Below are 23,295 nucleotides of genomic sequence, written 5' to 3'. Positions count from 1 at the left end.
AATTTCCCACTTCGTCTTGCATGGTCTCTTGCAACATGCATTAACTCCTCGTGCTTAACAATCTGTTTCACCTTGTATTTAGTTGTGACACTCCGAGTACCTTTCCCAGACCTGATGAAGAGCTGAGAAAACTCCCCTCTCTCACCAACAGAAGTTGGGCCAATAACAGATATTACCCACCTTGTGGCTCTCATATCCTGGGACCAACATGGCTACAGAAACACTGCAAACCACTGTCTTTAAAGTCAGGATTTCTCTTTCACTGGGTGAGGCTGAAAAGTCACCGAGCCACCAGCTAATTCAGACTATTTGATGCTGTATTTGATCTACCACATAACTAGGGCTGGGAAGGATGGAAGTGGACGAGAGACCCAAGTGCTATGCTCCAGGGATTTCAGAAGCAAAAGGCACAGTCACAAGCAGCTGGCTAACAAGGCGTGAAAAGCACAGATGTGCACAGCTACAACAAAGCCAACTGCTGCATCCTGAGATTTCACAGGTGAAGTGTTGGAGCTAGGAATTTGCAGGAGGTTAAGAGATGTGCAGGGTACAAGCCCGCCCCCACATAGTATGGAATTCCCGTTCTTCAGCGTAAGACATATTGATGTGAACACCTGGAACACAAACATATGGTTAGAGCAGGGGAGTAGGGGGTCAGGACTGGAGGGTTCTAGTCCCAGTCTGGGAGTGGCAGTGCTTCCTAATGGTTTAAGCAAGGGACCTTAGCTACATAATCACTGCAGAAAATCAGTGTTTTTACATCACCATCACTAACTCCAGATATCTGTCTCAATGTAAAATCCTAGTGGAGATGAACCCCTGTTGTTTTCACCCCATGTAGCTAGTCAAGGTCAACCTCAGGTGGGTGGTATAAAAGTTGACCTCGACTAGCTACATGGAGGTAAAAACCACCTGCGCCTTGTCTCCATTAGGTCTTTACATCCAGATAGCTGGCTCCATGCGAAACACATACCTTCAGTGTAGTGAAATCACAGCCCATTGGGACTCCTGAGTTCTATTCAGGGTTCACGGCCTGACCGGAAGTCACCCAGCTTTACTGTTTGCAAAGTGATTTCAGACAGAGGTGAAAAAAATCACTTCATTAGCAAAGGGCAAGGACTAATTATTCCCACCCCTACCCCACCATAAAAGGAAACAGAGGGCTACTATCACCATCCTCTCTTCGGTTTAGTGTGAAAAGCTTGAACCCCACCTGCCCTCACCCTCCACACACACAAAGCCAGGCGCAGTGTCGTGCCGAAGGCAGAGAGCCATCAACAACGTAGTCAAATTTCACATTGTTTTATTAAAACAAAAACCAATGGTTATAACTTGATAGACGTTTTTGTTCCCTCTTCCCCCTTTCCAGTTAAATTATTTGGGCAATTACAAAAGTAATGATCACAAGACCTAAAAGTTAGACACAGAGCCTGGACAGTCACACTTAACTCACCAGAACACATGCAGAGAAGCCATCCGATCACTGCCACCGTATCGTGTGTGAGTTCATACAGTCAGTGATTGCACCACTGCTTACGACCCAGAGACCCTGTCCTGATTCAGGAAGCCACAGTTGCTCTCTGGGGCATGGAACCTTCCTCATTCATGCGGAAATTCTGTGCAGAACTCCAAGGGAAAGCTAAGGGCACCTCCAATTAATAGTTATCATTTAAAGGCAGTTTCTAAATCCACTGATTTGGCAGCAAAGAAAAAAAAATTAGTGCAAAGCCTCACCCAAATTGGCTGTCAGCACCATCGATCAGGTGGGCTGAGAATGCCACCAGCCCTCCAATTCCCCACCACACCACCATACTGCCTTTAACTGGGCTCGACCCCACCCCACAAAGATGGCCAGCAAGGGGGGGAATGGAACTGCATCACCAGAGCTATGGCTCCACTTGGTTTTTAAGAAGTAACGAGGGCAACCAGCGGGAGGCAGCGTAGGAGACACAGACACAGCAGCTGTGGTGCTGTTTCACTCTGTTTAAGTGGTGTTCACTCCCTATTTACCGGTGTCAGCAGAAGACAGGAAAGGAAGGATAGAAAGGGATGAACAGACGGCTGGAGAGCACAGTAGGAAATATCTCTCTTTCTAGTATCTGTGGGCTCCATGTACATCATACCAGGACAAACCAGAGGAATACCCAGCTGTGTTCTTGCTCTTCTTTCTTACAGCTTATAGAAGAAAAATGTGATTGAGGAAAAACTAATTAGGATGGGAAGAGACTAGTTATCTGAGGCTGCCCTAATAAATCAACAGATTCTATTTAATGAGCAATTACAGACCGGACAGAGGGGCAGTAAGAATGATGGCCCATGTTCATTTCCAGGGGTTCCAACTAAAGTGGGCTCAGTTTACAAAGGAAAAGGCTGATTCCCCACCCCCGCCAAGCTGCCAGTGCTGTAACACCAGTGGGGACCAGCGAGTCAAGCAGTGTTTTTTTTAACATCAATCGTCAATAACGAAGTGTCACACATTAAGACAGTTCTGTTGATGCATGAGGCAGAGTGGGGCCCAGACCATTTGGCCCTGGCAGAGCTAACAGGAGCAAAGACTGGGTGTGGCATCAAAGGAGGCAGGTAAATACTTGGTGCTTTTCCACCAGTAGATCTCAAAGCCCATTCCGAAATGGGGGTGAGGACCATTCCCCCTCCCTCCCCACATTTCACAGACAGGGAGACCAGAGACACTGTCTGATTTTCAGAGAAGCTGAGCAAGCCCAGAGGGACCTGCACGTGCTCAGCACCCAGGACGAAATCCACCCTGACATTCTCTGCCCTCCCTACACCATGAGCTGGACTCTGCAGTTCACCTGGGGACCACCACTGCCAGCCCTCAACTGCAGGGCACGCAATAAAACTGGCCGCATGCAGGAGCAACAGAGGCTGCCCCCTTTGTGGTAATTACACCGTTCTCAGGGCTAGCACTGCACGAAGAGATCTTCAGCTTCCCTGGACACCCAAAGCTGACAAAGCCAAGCACCCACCGGTCTTTGACACCAAGATCTAATCGCTGGGACCCTGCCTGAGATGCAGGCAAGGACATCTGTAAGTGCACACAGCACAATACAGTAAGGCAGCGACGCCTCCCTTCTCCCCACCCCAACTGAAGTGTCACCTTCCAAAGGCAGTGATGAGAATGGACGGTCGGACAGCGCTGACCCACCCCAATGTCGCCTGGTCAGAGCCGTATGAACGCGTTGTCCCTCCCTTCCGGCCAGCCCTCAGCGCACAGCAGCACCTGCCCCACTAGCCCGTTGTGCTGGGAGTTGGACAGCAGTCTTGCAACAGGTGGTTTTCATCCCAGAGGACTTTCTGTGCAGCTGCCTGGGGGAGATCCAGGGAAGCAGCCTGCAGAGGCTGCTGAAAAGCATGTCAGCACTTAGCAATGCGTACCGGGAAAGATGCTGCCCTGCCCTCAGCAAGAGGAGCCTTGCACTCCTTTGCAGTACCCTGCAGCTGGACACCGGCCACTCAGAAAAGCTGCACCCACCTCACATAAGCAAGTTTCTGAAGCTAGAGTTTCCCCAAGCAGCCAGATTCTCTCTCGCCCAACCTAGTATCCAGGGATGCTGGTGGGGCTTCCAGCAGCTGTAGCGAGAGCGGACGATGGCACAAGACAGGTGGATTTGCAGCCACAAGTGCTGATGCCTTCGAGGTGCCCCACAAAGCTGCTTGTTTCAAGTCCCCGGGAGGCCAGCCCTGCCATTCTCTGCACAGTCACTGCGATCCCTCCCGCTCCCAGCCCTTGTCAGCACGCATTTCTCAAAGCTGCAAGCCAGCTCCCAGCGACGAGCACGCTGTCAGTTCCTGTCGGGGGAGAGCACCTCCGCCAGGTACTCCAGGGCACAGGATTAGCTCAGGCAAACGCATCTGGGGGGTGCGAGCACAGAGGGGAACTTGGAAAGCAAAGCTGCTCGGGAACCCGGAGTTCAAACCCAGTTCAGCTCAAAACCAGAGGCTGTTTCTGGCCTGCCCGCAGACTCACAAGCAGCTTCGATGTCACCAATCCAGGGAGGCTGGACTCCAGGCTCCTGCCACAGGCATGCTTGTCAAGCGCTCAGCAGGCCAGGAGTGGCTCCAGGGCATCTCCCATTTCTCCCCCCCTCATGCCATGGCATAAAACAGTCTGCCCGCTGACAGGTGCCAGACAGCCAGCCCTGGCCAGGCCAGCTCCCCCCTATGCAGCTTTCAGCCGAGAGAGCAAGCCTGCCTTGGGGGGATGGAGGGCCTGCTGTAGGGCACGAGGAGTTCTGTCTAAGGCCAGGTCAATCCTTTGCCAGTGGGGCTGGTGCTTTTTCTGCTGTAGCCACCTGTCTGCTAGGACCCCCCAGCTCGGAGACTCGTCGGAGGGCAGAATTACGTGGAAGCAAAATCCACATCAAAGCCTTCACTTCTCCCTAACCCAACAGCGCAGCAAGAGGCTGGATGGACACAGCAAATGCAGCATCTCCCAGAACAAAGCCTGTATAACGGGAACATGCGCTCCGGCAGCAGGGAACCAATCAATCCCTTAGCACGGGCTGTCCTTCCTCCCTGCGAGAGGCACCATCGTTTTAGCAAAGGGTCACCGCACTGTCCCCCCATAGGCCACATCGGCCACTTGCTCGGAGTCCAAGGACGCCTCTAAGATCGCTGCTCTGGGGAATGCAGGTGTCAGCTGATCTACTTAATCCACGCAGCCAGGTGAGTTCCAAGGCAAGGCCAGGCAGGTTTATTCTACGGTGCCACGTGTGAAGGGGATAAACTCAGGAGGAATTTTATTCTACACAGCCCTCTTGGATACCGGGGAATTTTGTGGGGTCTGCCCTGGCTGATCTCACACCAGGTGCTGACACTTCCCTGTGCAGTGACGCTGCACCCACGCTGCGTGTGTTAAAACTCAGCCACGGAATGGGACCTGCCTGGGAAGAGCGCGATGTCCTGCTGCTCGGGGCAAGCCCGGCGCTGGGGCGCCCAGATGAGCCACGCAAGAGCTGTCAGAGCAGCGTCTGGTGCGCAGCAGGGACACGCCGTGGGGAGAGTCTTGCCATGGCTGAAGGGCGCAGCGGCTGTGCCGGGCTGCTGTGCTCCTTGGAAACCACAGGCCAGCATGCTCTGGGGTCCTTCAGTGCCGCCAAAGACCGGAGCAAGTGAAGGACCCGCCGCGGAAGTGCTGCTGAAGACCCGGAGCGCCGCCTGACCCGCCGCCCAAGACCCGGAGCGCCGCCGGGCGAGTACTAGCGGGTGGTGCCTTTTTAAATCTCCGCTCCCCCTGGCTACGCCACTGACAGAGGGGGTTGACTTTGGTGCTCTCAGGAGAAAGGCCACAGACTAGCAGCGAGGCAATGGCTTTGCGTCAAGGGGGCTCCTTTAATTTGGCGGCTTCTTCAGCCTGCTTTAAAAGACATTTATTTCTGGTGTTCCCTAAAAGTATAAAATTGAGAGGGCAGGACCTGGGCAGCTCCCATCGCTGCATGGCTAGCACCACTGGGTGCTCACCTCCAGAACATGATTCCGCCAACATGGCCGGCCAACCGACCCTCCAACGTCATTCCCCCCGCCCTCCCCGCGCACACCAGTCTGCAGCTTCTCAGACAGCCGTCCCCACGGGGAGAGGCAGCCGTTGGCTCTTGCCAGCCTCCTTGTTTGGGTCTGTGCCCTCCGCTTTCAGCCACTCCATCTTCTGCTCGTGCTGCTGTAGCGCGTCGGCCACGCGGGCGTCGATCATGGCCTCAGTCAGGACGCCGTCCTCGGATGCGTACGCTGCAGCCTGCAGAGGAGGAGAGGCGGCCAGCTGGTTAGAAACTGAAGGCTCTGGCCTCCTCCCTCCCGACATCCAGACTGTGCTCAGCACCTTGGCTCCTGAGCAGCCTGGCACTGGGCCTTGTCTAGCCTATTAGCCACCAGTGCAACTGCCCCAGGGCAAAGCTGCTATTGGCACGGATGCCTGAAGCCAGGGTAAGATTCACTGGAGCTAAAAGCAGTTTTGTCTGTCTGCTGTAGAGGTTTGCACCGGGGTAGCTGCACCTGGGGGCAGAAATCAGGGCAAATCCCTGTCACGGACAAGGCTGGGGCTAATTTCAGTTTTTTCACCTTAGAACGATCAGAGGCAGCAAGTCTGGTCTCGGCCAGAATTGCAGGAGAGTCAGCGAGCGACCCTGGAGTGCTCAGCCCTCACCCGGAGGGCTGGCATCACGTGGAGAGAGATCTTCCTTCCCGTTTGACAGGCGTCTGAATTAAATCGGGGTTAACATCATACATCCCTTCCCCCTCTTTGCCTCCCGCACTGGAGCGGCCTCACTAAAAATCCCTTTAATTGCTCGGGTTTCCCTTGCTTCTTACTGGTGATATTAACCCTAATAGTTCTCCAGTTTATCCACAGGGTAGACAAGCCCATAACTTCTCATGGAGCGAACAGTCAGAGCAACATACTGTAGCTTTTTGGTGGTAAAAGAAAAAAATCTTCCAGGGCTTCTCGCCACAACATAAAGCAGCAGGGAAAAAAGAGACACTATTTCACTCGCAAATGCCACCTTTTATTTTAAAAAACCGTTTCCACTGCAACGGGAAAAAACATGAAAGTGCTCCTCTTTCGGGGGAGGGGAAGCTAACTAAACACACACAGCCTCTTACAAAATGCTACAGATGCCAAAAAACCGAGACACACAAAAGACTAGCACAAAATGAAAGCCTAGTTATAAACCCATATTGATCTCCCCACTCCAGTGGGGAACAGAGGTCTCCAGACAGCTCGTGCCTCAGAACAGAGACACAAATCATCACATGGCAACAGCCATGCGTCGTCTATTGCTAACGAAAGGTGCTAGACTGACCGCCCGAGAGACTGAAAATGTGTTTGCCCACAGATAAGGTGCGGCATGGCAACGCAAGCCCCGCACCCTGGCCAGTGTACTCCAACTGCTGAGCGTAAGGGACACTAGTGGGGGTGAAGCCCCCAGCGTCTCTGCTAGGAATCCCAGGCAGGGTCTGCCCATTGTGACGGTCAGGAGGGAGACACTCCCCTCAAAATGGCAAGTTCCAAGTAAATCAGTTTTCTACCTGACCTTGAGAATTAGGGAGGGCGAAGGGGGCACTGACAGAGCCAGCAGCAGCAAAGCGAGGGCTGCAACCTGCTGGAGCAGCTGCTGGCGTCGCAATCAAGCTGGGATCACCTCCAGAGTTTTAAAAAATCTTCCTCCTTGAAAAGAAAGCTGAGTGAGAGAAACAGGAGTGGAAAATGTGGGGCGGAAGAAAGAGCAGAAGGAGCAAATGGGGCTCAAGAGAAGAGGAAAGATTCTAGCTCCTCTCACCCAGAGTCAGTGCAGTGAACTGGAAGTCAGGACTCCTGGGTTCTCTTAGCAGCTCTACCATGTGAACTAGGCAAATCGCCACCTCTCTGTGCCTCAGTCTCCATCTGTAAAATGGGGCTAGTCCATGTGCCTCATGGCAATGTTGGGGGGGGGGGGAAGGGAGATCAATGCTTCTGAAGCGCTATAAGCCCCTCAGCTGGAGGGGTTCCAGCAGAGCTAAGAATTACTGCCGCATTTCAGAAGAGCCATCAGAGGTGTCAGCCTGTCCTGGCCTCATTCCACTGGACAGCTCACCTCAAATGGAAGAACCCCCTTCTTCTACACCCCCGCTCCTTTCCCACTAGAGTGAGCTCCTCCCCTGAGCATGTTCACCCACAAGCCCACTTCCTCTATGGACTCAAGCCACCCGTGCGAATTCCTGCCTCCAATTCGTAAAAGCATGACATGTCATGGAAATGTACGTTCCCCCCCCCCCACCCGCGCTTTTTATGCAGATACAAATCGGATTAAACAGTTCTGTGCATGAAGGGCTGGCAGGAGCTTAACTCACTTCTTAACAGCTAGCAACTTCAAAAAGCCCCCAGCAGCAAACTGGGAAGGAGCAAACAGACTGGCCATTTGCCTTGTGTTCTGGCACAACGTCTTGCGTCACTTAGCCCACCCACCCCCGAACGATCACACCAGGAGTGCTGCTGAGATCGCCTTTGTTGTAAGGACAGACACATGGAGCAGGGAGGATGGCCACACTGTTTCTGCTATGCTACTCAAACTCCAGCGCTAATTGCAATTGTGCCCCAGCCTCCACGGCTGCTCTCGTTTGCCCCCTACGCTCACCTCTCCTGGGCCTTGATCCTTTAAAATCCTGACAGCACCCTCCACTCCCCATGTGGCAATGGGAGTGAGGGTGCTGGTGCTTGGCACCATGTAGGATGGATGCCCTAGCTCATCTCCTCCCCCACGCTGGGAACAGTCCCCTACTCCTTGCCACCAGCCCGCTTCTCCTGACCCACTTTGTGCAAACCCAGCCAGCGCTGCTCGCTACCTGCCAGCACTGGTCCCCCGGCAGTCTGGCGGTGGGGCTTCCCCATGGATCCCAGGTGTCTGGCTGAATTTGAGTAGAAGCTCTTCAAGGCAGAGACCACGTCTTGCATCTATAAACCATTGCGCATAAGCACCTGGCTCCGTAAATCATTAATGAGAGTCCAACACTGAGGCTGCCAGGCAACAAGGCTTGCAGCATTTAAGATCCAGCAGCCTATTAAGTGTAATGCAACGGCTTCTAGCTCCCCCAGGTTGTTATACAGGCAGTCTGTAAACTAAGCCAAGAGGGAGATGCTGCATAGCACTGTATCAGCAGAGTAAGGGGCTGGCCTATGCGGGGGGAGGCTTCACCTGTTCATGTGATTCATGCCTCCCCATTACAGCAGGACAGGAAACGGTTCTCTCCTAATCACGAGGCACAAGGTTCCCAACTTGTCCTTGGCCCCTTCCCACCAACCCTCTGCCCCTCTTCTTCCTCAGACAGCTGGCCAGCTAGCAGGCGGAGGAAGGCTTATCTGGCAACAGCACGACACTCCACTGGACATGCAGGCAGCGGTGTCCGAATCCCAAAGGGTGCATCATCCTCTCAAGCCTCCACCCGCGGGAGACACTGGGGTGTAAAACCTTGCAAATTTCTGCACTTGCCCTGGGCAATGATTTTGTAGCAAGCAAGTTAACAATTTATCGCCATCACCTTTGCAAAGGTGAGCACACAGAGTTGATGCTGGAGCCAGGAAGTTTGCACGACAGCTTTGCTTGGGCTGCTGCGGGTCACGCACCGGGGAAGCCAAGACCCACAGGAGAAGGCAAACCTTCCCAGGGCAAACAGAGGGCAGTAACAGAGTAGGAGTGTATTGCTTTTTGACTGCAATGGGCGTCTGAGCACAGGCTTCCCCTCACAAAGCCAAGGAGACATCCCACTCTCATCCCTCCCCAAAGGCACCGACCTGCAAAGGGAAGCTGATTTAAGTGAGGTCAGGACACCCTTCCCTATCTACCTTCCTCCTCCTGAGTAGCTCCCTGATCTCTCATTAGATGCTGCTTTGCAGCCCAGCTCTCAAGCACAAGCTGTAACTACTTAAAGGCTCATAGAGAGAGATCAGTCGGGGCAGGCAAGAGGGCTCACTGCTCACAGGAGGGTGGGGGCTGAGCGTAAGAGCCCGAGCAGGCCCAGGGCAGAGCAGCTCAGTTCGCTTGCTGGTCACTTTTTCAGTCATGTTTTAGGAAGTCCAGAAGGAAGATTCCTGCCCCCAGGGAGGTGCTGGGGGCTGCTGATTGGAGCAGAGGGCTGGAAATTAGGACTGCCCCATTCTATTCCCGCCGAGTCGCTGATGCACCTGGGATAAGCCTGTCCAACCTCTCTGCCTCCCATTTCCCCACTTTGGAGCAGGGGTGAATTCCCAGCTCACGGAGGTGTTTGTCCACCCTAAAGTTAGCGAACAGCCTCAAGGCGCTTGGCTGAGAAGTGCGCAGGAGGCTAGGAAAGGACAATGTGCTGGGGCTGCCACGCGCTTGTCCTCCACATCGAAGCACTTAATCAGGCAGGGAGGCTTCAAGCTGCGCAGCGACATTGCAGGTCCCATTCTGCAGCACGCTGGCAAGGGAGCCCTGGCATCACTGACTGACCAGCCCGCCCTCAAGAATGTCATTATACGGTGACGGGAGCCTGGGAGGCCCCTTCTCCCCCAGCATCTGTGCGGTGAAAAGGCTGCAGGGCTTGTTTGAACATCCCTTCTTCATGGCTGTGTAGCCCTTCTCAGGGTGCATCCAGCCTGCCAGGGCTGCGCCCCCAAATCTGCCTGTTTTCCCACAGGGCAGCCCTGCAGTTGGGAAGATCTGGCATTTTAAAATGGGGTAAGCACTTTCCTGTGATGTGTGTGCGCGCATCTGTGGTGAATAGACAGGAGGCGTCCGCTTCTTCCCCGCCACTGCAGAGCTCATCAATTCCACTGTGAAAGCTTCAGCAATGCTGTGCAGTTCACGCTCTGTTGATTTTCTCAATGACTTTCTATAAATAGAAAGCCCAGGGCCCTAGCTATCAAGAAAGCAAATGGGGAAGCGGCTATCCCTTCTGGGAGTACCTTACACTCTAAAAGCAGCACCACGCTTCATTTATATTCATACTCCGCTCTTCTGTGCAGACATATTTTAACCCATTTTCTCTAACACAACTCTGCAAGCTTGAGAACATGGATCCGGACCAATTTGGAGGCAAAATTAAATAATTTTGGAGCTTGGTGAGAGAGCACAGCATAAATCCCTTCAGAATTATCTCAGTGATTCTCCCAAAGCCCCTCTTCAAGGAGGAGAGAGACTGTCACACTCAGCTGACAAGCTCTGAGGTGTACGCCCCAGAATGTGTTTATCAGAGATGGTGCAGCATAGGACACCCTGCCCTGTATCAATCTCACCTCCAACACCCTTCAGCTCAAAGCACTTCACAAACAAACATTAATTCTCACGATGCCCTGTGAGGCAGGTATTCTGCAGCTGAGACTAGACGGGGTAAGGTCACACAAGTCCGTGGCAGAGAAGGGAACAGAATTCAGGAATACTGACGATAGCTCACCCATTTCCAACTCTTGGTCAACTCTACCAACGGGACAGAACCAGGATTCCTGGGAGTCTCTTACAGTGAGGGTCTGAGGGCTGTACCAATGAAAACTCATTTCATTTGCTGATATTCCAGAGCAACAAGAGCAGCCATATATCAATGAGTTTCAATTCGAGATGTACAAGTGGAGAGCTTGGATAGTACTGGAAACATTGTGGAAGAAAAGACCATCAATAGTGGAAGTAAATTTTAATCTTTTGCCATATCAGTAAGGGTCAGCTATGGAGAAGGGAAAGCCACTGGGACAGAGGAAGTCAGACAGACAATCGCCTGTAAAAGGGGGCCTAAGCCCTAGTTTAGATTTCTAGTATGCAGACTGTTAGCCGCACATTGGACAGAGGTGTAGTTTTCTAGTGCTAGAGACTAGACATGCTGACTTACTGCACCTTAATGTTTATGCGTGAATCACAGAACTGGAAGGGTCCTTGAGCGGTCATCTAGTCCAGTCCCCTGCACTCATGGCGGGACTAAGTATTATTTAGAGCATTCCTGACAGGTGTTGTCTAACCTGCTCTTAAAAATCTTCAATAATGGAGATTCCACAACCTCCCTAGACAAGTTATTCCTCTGCTTAACCACCCTGACAGTTAGGAAGTTTTTCCTAATGTTCAACCTAAACCTCCCTTGCTGCAATTTAAGGCCATTACATCTCGTCCTATTTTCAGAGGTTAAGAACAATTTTTCTCCCTCCTCTTTGTAACAACCTTTTATGTACTTGAAAACTGTTATCATGTCCCCTCTCAGTCTTCTCTTTTCCAGACTAAACAAACCCAATTTTTTCAATCTTCCCTCATAGGTCTTGTTTTCTAGACCATTAGTCATTTTTGTTGCTCTTCTCTGGACTTTCTCCAATTTGTCCACATCCTTTCTGAAATGTGGTGCCTGGAACTGGAAGCAATACTCCAGTTGAGGCCTAATCAGCATCTTAAAACAAGTCTTGGCAAACTAAGCCAAACTAAAAATAACTGACCATGACCCACAAGTTGGTTTACATTAGAGAATCAATTTTAAATCCAGTTTACAATGGGATTAAAACGGTATTAGCTGTAACAACTATCCCAATCCTGATCTTTATTTAGGCAGGATGTTAGGGTCAGCGGCAATGGTGTTCACACAGCAGATGAATACATATTAATGCGAGTTACTGGACGCTAAGTGACACAGTGGGTCTGTGCGCCAGCCTTTCACTTCTGCAAACCCTCATTCACCTTCCTATTGGGACAGGAGCAAAGTTTGATAATTTCCTATCCTAGTCCCTGGCTGGACGTTCATCCACATCACAGAACCACCACCAGAGTTAGGTATGACGGGTAACCCCCAGACTGTATGATCATTACAGCAGGGCCTAAGAACCCTAGTGATGGACCAGGACCCCAGCAAAGCGGGGGGATAGGGTGGGGGTGGTGTGCTTGCAGGCTGAGATCAAGGTGCATCAGCAGAGCTGAGGGGTCCGTGGGCCCAGTGGTGGCCTGGCAGATTTGTGGCAGTGGAAGAGGAGGCGGCTCTGCAGCTCATGAAAGGTTGAGTGTGTGTATGGAGGAAGGAGTGCACACGTATGGAGGAAGAGCGTGGGTTGGTGCAATTTATGCTGCAGTAGCCCAAATCCTGCATAGCACCTGCCTGCTGTAACCCAGCAGCTCAAACCCTTCGCTTGTGATCATCCGTTTCACCCAAACTCAAACGCCTTTTTGACAGCGTTTTAATAGATGTGTTCTCTGCCTGCATTTCTCCCAGCGATGTTGCTGACTTGGGAGTGGGGGAAAAAAAAAAAAAAAAAGGACGGCGGATAGTGGTGTGTCTGGTGTTTCCTGGGTGATTTGATCAGGTTCAACTGCGTGGAAAATCAGATGCAACATGGCCTTGGCCCGCTTTTGAGTAGTCAGAGGACAGATCTCATGGAATGCAGCAGCAGTTTGTGTTGCTCAAGCCTGCCGTTTCGCTCCTGCAGCATTCGGTCCTGCCAGACACTACGTGTGGCTTTGTTCAGTTTAAGATGCATGTAAAGAGGTTTAATGATTACAGACAGCAAGACTGCAAACGACTGTTGGAGAAAAAGCTAATTAAGAAAATAGATACATGAATCTGAGACAAATTAAGTGACAGGCATGTTGCAATTAAGCCTGCTCTTTGGGGATTAGTTTAGAGTCACGTTGAGGGCATAATACAAAATAGCCCAAAACAAAAGACAGATGAAATGCTCCCATTCATAACTGACCATTTTTACTGGGGCTTTGTGCTATTATCTTCATTGGAATAGGTCAATTTCACTCTTTTTTTAAATTTAATGAAGTCTTTAGGCATATTAGATTTTGGGAGCTGTTGTGATAAGCCCATCTTGAGAAGACTTGGAAGCTTAAATACCTCAAGCCATAATTGCTTCAAGGCTGCTTCGAGGACTTCTAAAGAGCACCTGGCTCAGCTGCATCTGCTGTTTACCAGCTTTAGGGCATAGCTATGACTAGAAAACCAGAGCTGTAATCGCAACACCATCACATTTGCTTTGTTCACAAATTTTCCCTACCTGGTAGCAGTTAGCACTGTGACCTCAACATTTTTTAGGGGGGGGGAGCAGGAGGGGCGGATGGGGAACTGGGCTATCAATCACCAGCTCGAAAGATTCTGGACCCCCACCATAGTGATCCTGTGGATGCATGAAGCAGCTGGTTACATTCTAGGTATTACACAGTTGCCGTACTGAGGTGCCTCAGACAGGGTAGATCTACGTTTGTCTATGTGAGCTTCTGGAGTAAAGCGAGTCACAGATGACTAAAATAAAAGACTTGCTGGTGTTCAAAAAGATGCTGCTCTTGGGACGTTATTTTCTGACCATAGCCACATGTGGTGGTGTTTGGTTTTTTTGTTAGGTACAGGAGGTTCTGCATCTCCCCCCTCAACCTGGCGTACGCAGCAGATTTTGTAACAAAGAATTCAGCGATGAAGGGATCAGTATGAGCAACTATGCAAGGATATTATGGGCTGTAACATGGGGAAAGGGCAGCAATGTCACCCAATACTAGAGACCTCCCTAAATGGTCTGGCTTAAGGGTGTTTAATTTCTACTTCCTTAGGTTGAACCACAAGGGAAAGGGAAATGCAGTCAAGGGACAGACTATCCACAAAAGGCAGGCAAGAGAGAGTTTGGGAGCTGACATCTTATCTAGATGCAGTGGTTTGGGTTAGGTAATTTTATCTGCATGACGGAAACTTGATTTATTACGGTGTCAATACAGTACACAAAGCTAAATCCTTCACTTGTGGGAAAGGGCATTATCCCAGCCTCAACTGGCAGTCCACCATGGACTCCTCCTTCAAGGCTGATACAGATCTACTATACTTATACCATCCAAAAAGATCAGCTAGGTTTAGACGACCTTTAGTTAAAAACCCGCTTTGGGTACAATAATAATAATAGGCACCGATATAGTGGTTTTCATCCATGGATCTCAAGTGTTTTATCCAAAGACAGGTTAAGCAAAAACAGAAAAAGCCTAAAGTAACTTTCCAATGTACATCAATGGTGGAGCCTGAAATAAACAGACTTTTGTAAGGCACAACCCTCTACTATGATAAATTGTGGCATAAAAGCCTTTTCCACACACACTCACAAAGTGAGTTGAAAGCAACTGAAATCAATGCTCATGAAAAAAAAAACAAAAAAACAAAAAAAACCCCAATAGCACCAGCTAGGAATCTAGGAGAAAAAGTTCAGTGCAAGAACCCCGGTCCTCGACACAGCTCTGCCAGTGCACCATACCCAGACCTCTCTTCTCAAGACAGACCTATGTCTGGTCAACTGGGTGGAGATTTCGCAATGTGCACTGGGATGTAACTGAATTAGTGACCCACTCCCTGCCGCGACCGTCAACTTTACCAGGAAGGCTGGGGCTTTAACTCATGCCACCATTTATTCGAGGACTATTTTGACCACATTTCTCTACATGCCATGCAGCATTTGTACCCAAATAGTTTACACACTGCTTATTTCTCCTCCCCTTGAATCTCACCAACCCTCGGATTTTCCAAATGCCTTGTACACTGTGAAATCTGAAGATACGAATTTAACGGCTGTCATTTTGCATGACTGCTTGTTTTGTTTCAAGAGAGCTATTGCTGGGATGTACATTTTACAGAAGTAATTAGGGTAATGGCACTAAGGAAATCAAGGTACAGTACCTTCCCTCCCTTGGTATGCTAGTTCAAGATCACTTAAAGAATAAATGATGGACGCAGAGGTCATGCCTGGGGATTAATGAAGGCTGGGAGAGTTGATGGTTTGATGAAAAGCTGAGGGCCATTAACTGCAACCATTCATTACAGGAAATGCCTGGTGCCAAGCTGCTTCACCTGTGTTAATAAGGTGGCTTTTTTTTTTTTTTTAAATCAAGTAAATAAAAAAAGCCTGACACAATGAAAGGTTTACTGTGTCTCTCCATAACACTATGACAGCTCAAGACAAGGGCTCTAAGTCTATATTTGGGATTTCACAATAGATGGGCAGCAGCCCATGTAGCTTCACTGAGAAAACCAAGTAGCAAGGAAACTTACCATTCACTGATTAAGTGTGCCCTGCTTTTAAGCAGAGTATGTGGTCTTGCAGATAGGGTACAGATCTGGGACCCAGAAAACATGGGATCTATTCCCAGCTCTGCCACTGCTGTGACCTTCTCCCATCTCTTGTCTGTTTAGATTGTAAATTCCTCAGGAACGGTTTATGTACAGCACCTAGCGCCATGGGGGCCTCCAATCTCAACTATGCACCACTGTAATATACATAAAAACTAACTGGTTGCTGTCCACCAGTTGCTAAATCCCAGTACAGACAAGATTTGGGGACTGACCTCACTAAGCCTCCTGATCCGGAAAGTAACAGCCATAATCCACACCATTTAAGATTGCTGGATAGGTATCTGCCCCTTCAAATAATAAGGCAACCACTTCTAGTCTTGCACTCATTCCTTCTTTACTAGAAAAGCATTGTCATCATAGCCAAGGTCTCAGCTTTCACTGAATTCTGTAACCATGTGAGAGTTGGCACACAGCAGGAGTGAAAAATTTACCCCAGAAAATTGATTTACTGAATCCCAACAGACAGACGAAAATAAGTAAGACGACTGCCAACAGCACTCATGAGCAGTTGCCTCTGAGGCCAAATAATGCGTACAGCAATTCAAGTCGATCAGAAGGTAGAAATGCTATCCACAGGTTGACAGGCAGCAGGAACAAGTGGATCTCAGCAGGAGTGAATTGCACATGAACTTTGTAAGTGTCTGTGCAGTTACTAAAAGGTGGATTCCAAAAACAGTGTGTTGCAACAGTGGAGAGAAAGTTGATTTTAGAAGGTTGCAACTGGCTTATAGGAGTCTGAGTATTTTGATTAATTTTGTGTTACCACAGTGCCTAGGAGCCCTAGTCATGGAGCAGGACCCCAGTGTGCTAAGCGCTGTACAAATGGTTGTGAACTTGACACTACTGGCTTTTTTCTTTAAAAAGTTATAAAAAAATCCAAAATCATGAAGAGGCTGAAATACCTGTTGAAACATCCGTATAACATGAGGCTGTGGAAGTGCCCCCCTGCCTCCCATTCCAACCAGATGCACTGTTCTAGATATTGCACTGGTGAGCCTCTTAAGCAAAAATGGACACTCATGCTGAATGATGCCAGTTCTGTGTAAGGATTTCTGAAACACGACAGTTCTCCACTACGATAAGACTAGCTGCTTCCTGGCTCATTTGAGCTACACCTCCCATGTCCAGTGTGGATCTGGTACCATTCTGCATATGAATAGCTTGCTTTCTCCTTCTTCCTCTACCTGCACAAACAATGCTTCCAGCAGCTCTTCATAGAAGGAACCCATTTTTTTGGGTTTATCAGCAGAATAGCAAACGGACTGGTCATCTCTTCCCCTAGTACAAACTATTATGGATGCCACCCCCACAATTCCAGTTCAAGCCCTCTCCCTTTTCACTGAACACTCAGTTGGCTTATAAAAGTCCTAATATCCCAGTGCTGCAGCAGCTTTGCAAAATTTAACTCCCAGGGCAAGCGTTTGCTAGGTGAATTAAATACCATTCACTTCATTATGCGAAGGGCAGGCAAGTACACTGCACGCCAGAGTTGCTAGGTTCATGAGACGCTTGCACAACCGTCTTGCAAGTACATTTGAGTTGAGTGCAGGCAGCCCATCTAAAACAATGACCTTTAATTCACTTGGCTCAGTGGAGAAAAAAGAGTGTGAAATTCAACATGAGGAGCTGATTTACTGCCAAGGGGGCAAGGGGAAAGGAGAAGGATGTAACTGTGGCTGCTATATTTCAGCCTTTAATCTTGTAAAGAAAACCTAACTGAGGCATTGCATAAGGCTTCCTAAGAGCACACTACACTTGACTTCATAAAGAGGCCCTGCAGCCCTTTTTAACTGAATGACCAACTATAGTACTGATCACTCATTTTTCAGGGGGAGAGGGAAAAATTCTTGAGTCCTTTAGAAGTTACTCGGTATGAAGAAAGCTGCTTGGCAGCTAATGAAGTAATTCCAACACCTGGCTTCCAAATAAGATTTATTATTTAGCGCTATTACTGATCTGAGTTTAAACCAATCGCCAATAGCGGGCAGTTGTGGTGATGTGTAGGAAAGTGATGGTGTTCTCAATTATGTCTTTCCCTGCATGGCTTGCTGAAGATGATCTGAGGCAATATGCAATAAAAAATGCAAGCCGTACCGCTCTCCAGCCAACAGTGTTATCTCTGCAAAGCATGTTCGGTCTCTCCACCGCTGACTGGTCCATAATCAGGGCTCTATATACTCTGCACGATGAGGGCCCTGGAACTGGCTGCTGAATCAACACCTTGCTGCAGGACTGTGCTTCACCACCTCAACTTTATTTAAAAAAAAAACAAACAAACAGAAGCATTTCAAGCCCATATGGTTCGAGAAGCCAGCCCTAAAAACCAGTGCAAAACTCGATATCTTGAAACAGTTCAGGGAGGTGTGAACTGCCCTCTTCATATCAATGGGGCTTTCCTTCTGAAGTCTAACGATGACGCCTTACTACTGTAGAATTATCCAGCCAAGGTGCTGGTCCCACAAACCTGGATCAACTCCCATGCCTTTCTGGGTGCCAAAAATCCTAACTCCTCTCCTGCTCAGTTGCCAAACCACTTCTAGCTTACTCTCTACTTCCACCCCCAACTTCTCCAGTGCAGTTCTGCACTGTCAGTACAAACGTCTCCAGGAAGATCAAAAACTGAAAGTGCATGGACAGCAAAAAATAAATTGATTTACTATCACAACGGACATGGGATACTGCACTGATGGTATTTATCTTCATACTTAAGGCCTTCAAAATTTCAATACTTCCTTCCAACATAGCTGACACAGGTTCATCCTGCTGCAGAGTGTCGCAAAATCCAGGGTCCTTGCTACAAAACTTGGGCCTGGTTTGTCATGAAGTACATGATCTGGGCCCTTATCCAAAACTGCCAGCAGGCTAGACAAGAGTCAAACTCTTTGGCAGAATAAACCATGTAATTCCACTGCCCCGTCTCTCAAGTAGACCTATTCTGCTAAGCAAGGCAATTGACAAACTAGAGTTGATCTGGTTTTGTAATACTCCTCTGATTTTCAAAACGATTCACTGAGTTGTAACATTTAGAACCTCACCTCCTCTTTATGCGAAAGGGAGAGCAGGTGACCCAACGGTCAGAAGATATTCTTTTTAAACTCAAAGCTGCACTTTCCAGTGCTAGACAGGGATGTCTAAAAGAGTTGTGTATATGTTAGAAAACTAACTGTACCCAAGTGTGGTATGGCTCAATTTTTAACCAATGGCTTCTGGTGACAGAACAATTGACCACCAAAGGGAGTTTCTTTGATTTCATTTGGTCTGCTCACAATGGATGAGTATTCTGAGGAAAACACACACATTCCATGACAAACTCAATCAAAGAAACCACCTTTTGATGTACTTTATTATGTGCTACAAAAGCCAAGAGCTCTTGCCTTGCAATAAGTTCAGTTTAGGTATAAAATATTTTGGAGTCTAACAAAGTACACAGACTTTTGATGGAAAACGTTAAGATACATTTTTAAGTTTACATCACTAACGGTTTAAAATGCATTGGTTTGACCTGTGAATTTCTCACTATTCCAATTCATTAATCTGGAGAGAAGCTGTTGCAGGTACAGCATGAAATTCTTTTGCTAACACCTTGTGAAATTATAGCTTAGGCATGTCAGAAAGTAAAGGCAAAAATCCTGCTGACTTGTCTTGTTGTTCAGGACGTAGAATCAGCCATAAGCTTCCATTAACCTGCCCAGCTATCCCATGTATATACGTGCTGAGGTTGATTTTCAAAGCTGGGTGCACAGTTGCCAGTTACAATCACCCAATTTGTGAAGGCAAATGCAGTATCTGGGCATAAAGGTGGACAGCAGCTGTGCATGTGAATATGCAAGGTATACGTGGAATTGTGAGCGCCACTCTAAACATGCAATTATGTTCACGTCTGAAAAATCAGGGTTCCCATGTCCACCACGGAGCTCATTAACTTGAAGCCGTAACAGAGAGCTACACATTCCAGCTAATTTCTAAGGAGCACACTGCTTACAGGAAAGTTAATTCAGTGTTTGACTTCGGAGTTGAACTACCAGATGTTTCCTGGTAGCAGCCATAACATACAAGAATATCATGGGTAACATGTCTTCTGGAAGCTTCCCATGGTGGAATTGTGGAAGAGCTCTGCTATGGAGAAGATGCTTCATCTGATATTTTAAAAGATTAAGGAGCCGAACAGTGTGAAGAGCACCCTGGACAGAGAGAGCAGAGTATGGGATTGCTCTGATTGCTGCAGAACAAAAGATAGGGCTTGGGATCATGCGGAAATCTACAACTGTAGGACCCAGGAGATTGGGAAGGTGATATGGGGACAGAGAGATGAGATGAGACACATCAGGCTAACACCATTAAGATTAGTTGATACTTGACACCATTAAGATTAGTTATGTTTGCATGGATTAATTAGGAGCCAAGCGTTAGCACGTTTAAAGGAGAAAAGGGGAAACTTTGTACATACTATTTCTTCACGGCAATATGAAATTGTAGCAGCAGCCAACTATTGACAAATTAACCTAGTTACGCCACTGGTTTGCAGCTCCCAAAGTGATCCAATCAGCTAGCTTTGGGAACTCCCTTTTATGGGGGATTTCCAAAGAGAATGGAAAATGACACAGGACCAGTAAAGCTAGAGCTTATCGCTTGCAACAGTCAGCCATGTGCCCAAATCCAGGCGCTGGGGGCAGGTTTGGGAGACAAAACAGCTTCAATTAGAATGGCAGCATCAGGTCGATCAGCAGGCTCCACACTCCAATCTTATTAAGTAAATTGCCAGTTTACTGCAAATTGTTATTCACTCAGCAGAAACGATCACACAGTCATTTCTGTACAAAGTCATTTTTGGTAATTTGCGATGGAGGGAGTCAATGCTAATTGACTCCCATGTTTACAGGGAGATGGGTGTTATCCCTTTCAAGTGCAACAACATCCCCATCTTGCAGCTTTGCTTGTCTCCCCAGCAGCAGGAAGGTGGCAGGTGTTTGATTCTGCAGCGCGAGCAGTACACCCGTAACGGGGACAGGGCAGCACAGCAGAGATCAAAATGTGAAAACAAACCACGGCCGCTGGAAAGGAGAATGCCCCAAGTTATATTGTCCACTAGCTATTCTATGGCTTCTCGCGCGGCCTCCCAAACTCCTGGGCATCTGATCATCCATACTGAAACCTTTATTTTTGACCCAATGCTCTGTGGTACCCTTTTGTTCACATACAGTACACTCCTCTGAATTTCCATCATTAACACCACAATATACCTTATGTAGGGGAGTCTAGCTTGAGTTTTAGCAACCCTAAATTATCCCTACACTCAGTTCTGCTCCTGAGAGCTGTCTGTATAAATTATTTCAAAAGGCAAAAGGCTGAACAGATGCACTGGGGGTTAAATAAAAGCCAACTGGACAGATTGGTGTCGCTCCATTGAAGATATGTAGATTTACATCACATGAGAATCTGGCTCATTCCACATCTAGTTTATTTCCTTTTAAAATAAAACCCATAAGACTAAGTTGTGAAGAAGGAAGGATGTGTTAATTTCAGTTGGTTTTTTGCCAAGCTATTAGAAAAGTAATTTTGAAACATGAGCTTTCGCAGGCAGACTGCCTTATCTGTGAATTTCAGCAATTCTGATGTTAGACTGTATTCGAAGCCGCGGTTAATACATTGGGAAGAATAAGCTCCTGATATACTACCAGAGGCAGAGAATTCTGGGAAGATTTCCCAGGAGATGGTTAAAAGCCCATCAGGCTGAGCAAAGGTTTGATCTCTGCCTCCAAGCTACAGAGGACCGGGAACACCCAGTATGAGGATTGCTGGATACAGACTGAGTAAAGGACAGAATGAAGGGTTAAATGGGAGAAGAGATTTATTCCCTGACCCCCAAGATTAGGTTTCACACCTGGTTCCTCAAGTGTAATACTAAATACCTACATCTTATACAGCATTTTCCCATCAGTAGGTCTCAAAGGACTTTACAGTGGAGGTCAGGATCATTATCTCCACTTCACAGATGGCAAAACAAACAGAGAAGTGAAGTGACTTGCCGCAGGGCGCCCAGCAGGCCAGTACGGGGAATAGAACCCAAGTCTCCTGAGCCCCAGTCCTATGCTCTGGCCACTAAGCCACAAATCCTAAACCCCTTTCAGAACAGTTTAGCCAACAGGACTGCACTATGCATGAAGTTAGAGAGGAATAACCTGGGAGTTAGAAGACCTGGGCAGGTCACTGTCTCTGTGTCTCAGTTCCCCTCCCCGTACGATGAGCACAATACTTGCCTCATTTGCGCATGCTATTACTCAATTTGTGGCTGCAAACATAGCAACTGTGTGCAAATTAGACATGCAACAATATACTTGAAGGCTATAAATTTGGCCTGGAAAGTGTAAAAAAAACCCAAACCCTATAAAAATGAGTTGGCCTTATTACAAGAGTAAGCACAGGCTCACAACACCTTTTATTGGAAACAGTGACCCTTTGACTAATTTCTCTAACCTAAAATTAGAGGATTTCCTCTTGCCATACAATTAAAACAGTTTTCAAGTCCACCACATTTTATTCATAAAGAGCTGTCAGCAAACATCTGCTCTTCCAGGTTCATTTCAAGGTAAATGCCCTTCAAACCGACAGGAAGATAGATCAGGCGATCGTGAGCTTATCCCAGTATACATCTCAATCAACACACCTCTAGATTCTTCTTACATGGAAAGGAATGTAAATGTCCTACTAGAAAATAAAAACTAACTTTTACTTGTATTCCAGCACTAAAAGAAATAAGGCCATTTTATAATGGCTCAGCTCAGTGCTTTCATTTTCATGTGTCCTGAGACACATGGCTTAATAAAATGATTTATAGTCTGCTCTAACATCTTTTAAGAATAATTTTGTACCAAGATTTTCCACTAACTTGAAACACCGTTAGAAATTAAATCCCATGTGTTTCATGCAAAACAGACAAATAGTCTATTTGGAAACAATTCTGCTTAAATATTTATTACACTTCCTTTCCTTCTGCTTTATATATGCAGGGAGGACAGGAATACATAGGTGTAACTGGTTTTATCTTCCCTGATGCTTATTCTCAATCCAAAAATCAATCTTCCGTTGATTTCCCAATTTGCACACTATGCAATACCAGAAGATTAGGACTTCAACACAAGAAGATATTCTTAAGAGCAGAGATTCTGCTTTCATGTAAGGATGTCTTTAGCAACAGAAAAAAATAAAGAACATAAAAGCTATGTAAATGGCATTGTTTCTGGTATATATTATTAATTTCCACCAGGCCATGAGCTTGCATTTGCTTTAAAGAGGCATAAAATGGACCCATAATTCCAGGACCTTACAATCTAAGTGAACAACTATTCATGTGGCATCAGCAGGCAAGATAAGAACCGAAGAACGGCCGCACTGGGTCAGACCCAAGGTCCATCTAGCCCAGGATCCTGTCTTCTGACAGCGGCCAATGCCAGGTGCCCCAGAGGGAATGAACAGAACAGGCAATCATCAAGTGATCCATCCCTTGTTACCCATGCCCAGCTTCTGGCAAACCGAGTCTAGGGAAGCCATCCCTGCCCATCGTGACTAATAGCCATTGATGGACCTATCCTGCATGAACTGATCTAGTTCTTTTTTGAACTAACTTTCAGAGAAGTTGTATAACTCTTCTTTAGTAACTTGAAATCTGTACATGGCATATTGACTATTAAAGGGCCAAACTGAAATCACAGAATATCAGAGTTG

The 23,295-nt window shown here is 47.8% G+C and overlaps 1 protein-coding gene across 1 annotated transcript in view; it reads right to left on the bottom strand.

The window, feature by feature from the left end:
• Window positions 1-1,286: 1,286 nt before the first annotated feature.
• ATAD3A (ATPase family AAA domain containing 3A) overlaps window positions 1,287-23,295 on the bottom strand; it is a 65,882-nt gene continuing 43,873 nt past the window's right edge. Inside the window, exon 16 of the mRNA XM_037881106.2 lies at window positions 1,287-5,752. Coding sequence (XP_037737034.1) covers window positions 5,573-5,752 — 180 coding nt within the window. The 3' untranslated portion in view covers window positions 1,287-5,572. The remainder of the gene's footprint in view (window positions 5,753-23,295) is intronic.

This window comes from Chelonia mydas, chromosome 18, assembly GCF_015237465.2.
Source record: "Chelonia mydas isolate rCheMyd1 chromosome 18, rCheMyd1.pri.v2, whole genome shotgun sequence".
NCBI lineage: Eukaryota > Metazoa > Chordata > Testudines > Cheloniidae > Chelonia > Chelonia mydas.
The sequence above is the reverse complement of the archived record's forward strand: the minus strand, read 5'-3'. Positions and strand labels throughout refer to the sequence as shown.